The sequence below is a fragment of the Adiantum capillus-veneris genome, chromosome 5, assembly GCF_014529385.1.
Source record: "Adiantum capillus-veneris isolate H3 chromosome 5, ASM1452938v2, whole genome shotgun sequence".
NCBI classification, from domain to species: domain Eukaryota; kingdom Viridiplantae; phylum Streptophyta; class Polypodiopsida; order Polypodiales; family Pteridaceae; genus Adiantum; species Adiantum capillus-veneris.
In genome coordinates, this window is record NC_140935.1 from 131,893,070 (window position 1) to 131,896,688 (window position 3,619).

Consider the following 3,619-nt stretch of genomic DNA (forward strand, 5'->3'; position numbering starts at 1 on the left):
AGTTGTACCTGAAATCGAGAAACGTATAGTCTGACAAAGCTTCCTCCTTGGGCTGTACAAACCGGGTAGGGGTTACCATCTCCGGTTCATCCTCAGATCTTGGGTCTTGCACCATGATGCCTTGAAAACGAGTCCTTCTTGCAGAACTTCTCAGAGCTGAAAGAAATTCATTATCGGCTCTTGCTTCTTGGCCAAAACTCGTAGAGGAGTTGCGTACTGTAGACATGCTTAGCCCTTTCGTAAAACGCAGGAGTGGGTTGTACCTCACAAAGTGATTACGGGCTATTCTTTCACACGCGTAACTAGTCACCGTCAAAAGCTCATCATTTATAGGACATCCTTCTTGATTCTCGACCTTATGTCCAAAAAAATGGTTTAAGTCAAAATCCGTTGATGGGTTTGGGAATAATTATACCCTCGTGATCTCTCAGTAAGAAAGTATTGAGTCCCATTGTTTTTTCAATTTGGAATGGCCCCACATACCTAAGTTTCAATTTCCCTGGCCTCAAGCCCAATTTACTATTGTAGACCAATACCCGATCACCTGGAGAAAAAAATTTAAATTTGATATTTCTATTAATCCAAGCTTGTCTCCTTTGTTGGATAATGTCAGCAATGTACTGGCTATGGATTCTATCCTCTTCCAACTTCAGTAGAGCCTCCCTCCTTTAACTGAGTGAGTCTTCAGGAGATAAATTTTCCTGAACTGCAACCCTGAGGCTTGGCACTATGAATTCCATGGGTACTACTGCTTCCAACCCATACACCAACTTGAATGGTGTCATCACAATAGTTACTTTGTAAGCTGTTCTAAAGCCCACGATGCAGAATCTAATTTTTCATCCCAATATGTTCTGTATTGATTGACCAGCTTCTTAATAATCCTTACCAAAATCTTGCTGGTACTTTCAGCTTGTCCATTGGCCTGGGGATAGTCCACTGTTGACTTCTTATGCAAAATCCAATGCAGTTCAGTCAGTTTATTGATCACTTTGTTAATAAAATGTCCTCCCTGATCAAAAACTAAATCTATCGGACAACCAAACCTGATCATAATATTTTTGTACAAAAACTTAGCTACACTTTTGGCTTTATTGTCTCTCAAAGCCGCTGCTTCCACCCACTTTGTACAGTAATCAGTTGCAACTAATATATATCTGTTTTGTGTAAATCTTGCAGGTGGTTTGATTGGACCAACAAAATCCAATCCCCATTTTTCAAATGGCTCTAGAGGCAAAATAGGTTGCAATGGAATTATGTCCACATTCAATGGTCTACCGTCTCTTTGACATACCAAACAATTTTTGATGAATTTATGAGCATCTCTGATCACTGTTGGCCACCCACCAGAGTCCTGCTTGAAAAACTTTCCTTACAGTAACCTCTCCTGAGAAGTGACCTCGTGCATTCCCCGCATGAGCTTCTGCCAAAACTGCTTTTTGCTCAAACTGTGGCACACACCTCCTTATCACCTGATCAATGCCTCTCTTATATAAAAGTCCTGTAATAACTGTAAATGGTTTACTTCTCAATGCCATCCTCTTCCTGTGATCTTTGGTCATTGTTTCAGGTAATACTCCTTCAGTAAAAAACTAAAGCATATCTTCATGGGAGAGTAGTAAAAGATAAAATCATCAAAGGAAACTATCAAAAGGGTATCATTCTCTCCAATGGTGATTTAGTGGGTGGCTCTTCATTCATGGGACAATCTCTTAGCAAGGAAATCCAAGCTTTTGAAGCCCCAATCATCTTCATATTGGGTTTCACCTCTTCAAAGTCAACTTCTCCTCTCTTCACATATACCTTTCATCGAGGGCACCATACCTTTTTAAGTGGAGGAGGACATGAATACTTGGTGATGAACGGAGGTTTCCAAACCTTCTTCATTTGGTTCTTTGGTGTATGGAGGTCGCACATTGTGATGCTTCTGGTCTTCATCATAGATGAAAAACTTGTTGACTGCTACATGTGGATATCTCATCAATCAGTACCAAAATCTATTCTCTTCCAATGTGTTGGAAGCAATAGAAACCTTCGTCTATTATCTACTTATGTGGTAAACTATTTGCAATACCTTCCAATAGCAGCTGGAAGCATGGATCGAGCTTTACTAAATCATGAAGGCCATATAATTTTTGACTTGGTAAGCCTACCCAGGTTCAATGAATTTTATGAGCTACAGTTCAGGAATTCGCTCATACAAGATCTTGAAGATCGTAGCAGATACATCAACTTTACACAGAAGGAAGAGCAACCAATCTTTTATATCACATTCATAGTGATAGATGCAATGATGGACAACAGTAAAATCTACAAGTTTCTTCAACCGAAATCAGTAAGTGATTCCATACCATACATCTCGCTTTGGGAAAGATATTTCAAGATCTTTGATCCTGGGGGGTGCTTATGGAAACTTTCTCAATGGAGGAGGTTTACTCTGTCACTTCATTTCATCTTGCTATTGGCTCGGAGAACCTTCCATATCACACAAGGTTTTTTAATCATACAACAAAGGTTCTTCAAAGATAAGAGCAGACAAAGACAGACGTTACATAATATATATGTTGTATGATCAGATAAATGGTACATGAATGTACCATTATCTAAGGGGGGGGCTAATGATAGCCGTTTTTCGGCTCTCCATAATTTCCATAGTAAGCTACCTCACCCTACCAAATTCACCCAAACGCTATGGCTATCCCTACCATTTCATTGTACATAGGCGTGTGTGAGTTAGGGGGCTTTTCCCATATCTTCTTAAAAACCCTCAGCTAGCTAGTCACTGGGCTAGGTGAGCCAAAAAAAATAAAAAAAATAAAAAAATAAAAGTATATTATGGCCTCTTTGTGTGTAAATATTTCATTGTATATATGGCCTAAATATAGGGATTTTTTATAATTATTTTGGTATCTTATTTAAATATTTCTACTTAGGTGTGTGTTTTATTAAACCTATGTACACCTTCTTTCATCCTCTTACACCATAATTATATATATATATTTTTTTGCCAATATGTACATACTCTAACCTCATATTTTTCCTTTATACAAATCACTCCTACATTTTCACCCTCACCCTCGTGAAAACAAAAAATTGATTTCTACTCATTGGTTACTTTTATTATATTATTTACTTGCATACCTTTTCCTCTTTCACCCAAAATAATTCAAGGAGGGACCATATCATATGATTCCAATATCTTTCCATATCCATAACTCCTCCATATTTTTATTATTATTTTTACTCATTATTCTAACACCATGTGCTCATTGAGCTAAAGTCCATGAATAGTCCATACACTAGTCCCACCATGTATATATTTCTTTATTCACCAATAATCCTCCTCCATGCATGTGTCAAGGGCAACTTGGATGCTTTGTATTATGATATGACAAAGGAGGGGCTCACTCTTGGATGCATTGTACAAATTCAACAAAGGAGGGGTCCACTAAAAGACTTTTGCAAGCATAAAAACAGGCTTTTTGGTGAGAATTTTGGCACCTATCTCCACTCCGAATTTGGAGCAGTGGTCAAAAGAGAAAATGTAGCCCAAGCTCTGAATAATCACCTCAAATTTTTTCATGATTTTTGGAGCTACCAGCGGTGAGCTATGATTTTT

The 3,619-nt window shown here is 38.2% G+C and overlaps 1 protein-coding gene across 1 annotated transcript; it reads right to left on the bottom strand.

The window, feature by feature from the left end:
- Positions 1-793: 793 nt before the first annotated feature.
- On the bottom strand, positions 794-1,562 carry LOC147458128 (uncharacterized). The gene is made up of 2 exons (XM_086513399.1): positions 1,348-1,562; positions 794-1,046 (listed from the first exon to the last, which is right to left on the bottom strand). The coding sequence occupies exons 1-2, from the start codon at positions 1,560-1,562 to the stop codon at positions 794-796; spliced, it is 468 nt and encodes a 155-aa protein (XP_086369525.1).
- Positions 1,563-3,619: the final 2,057 nt, after the last annotated feature.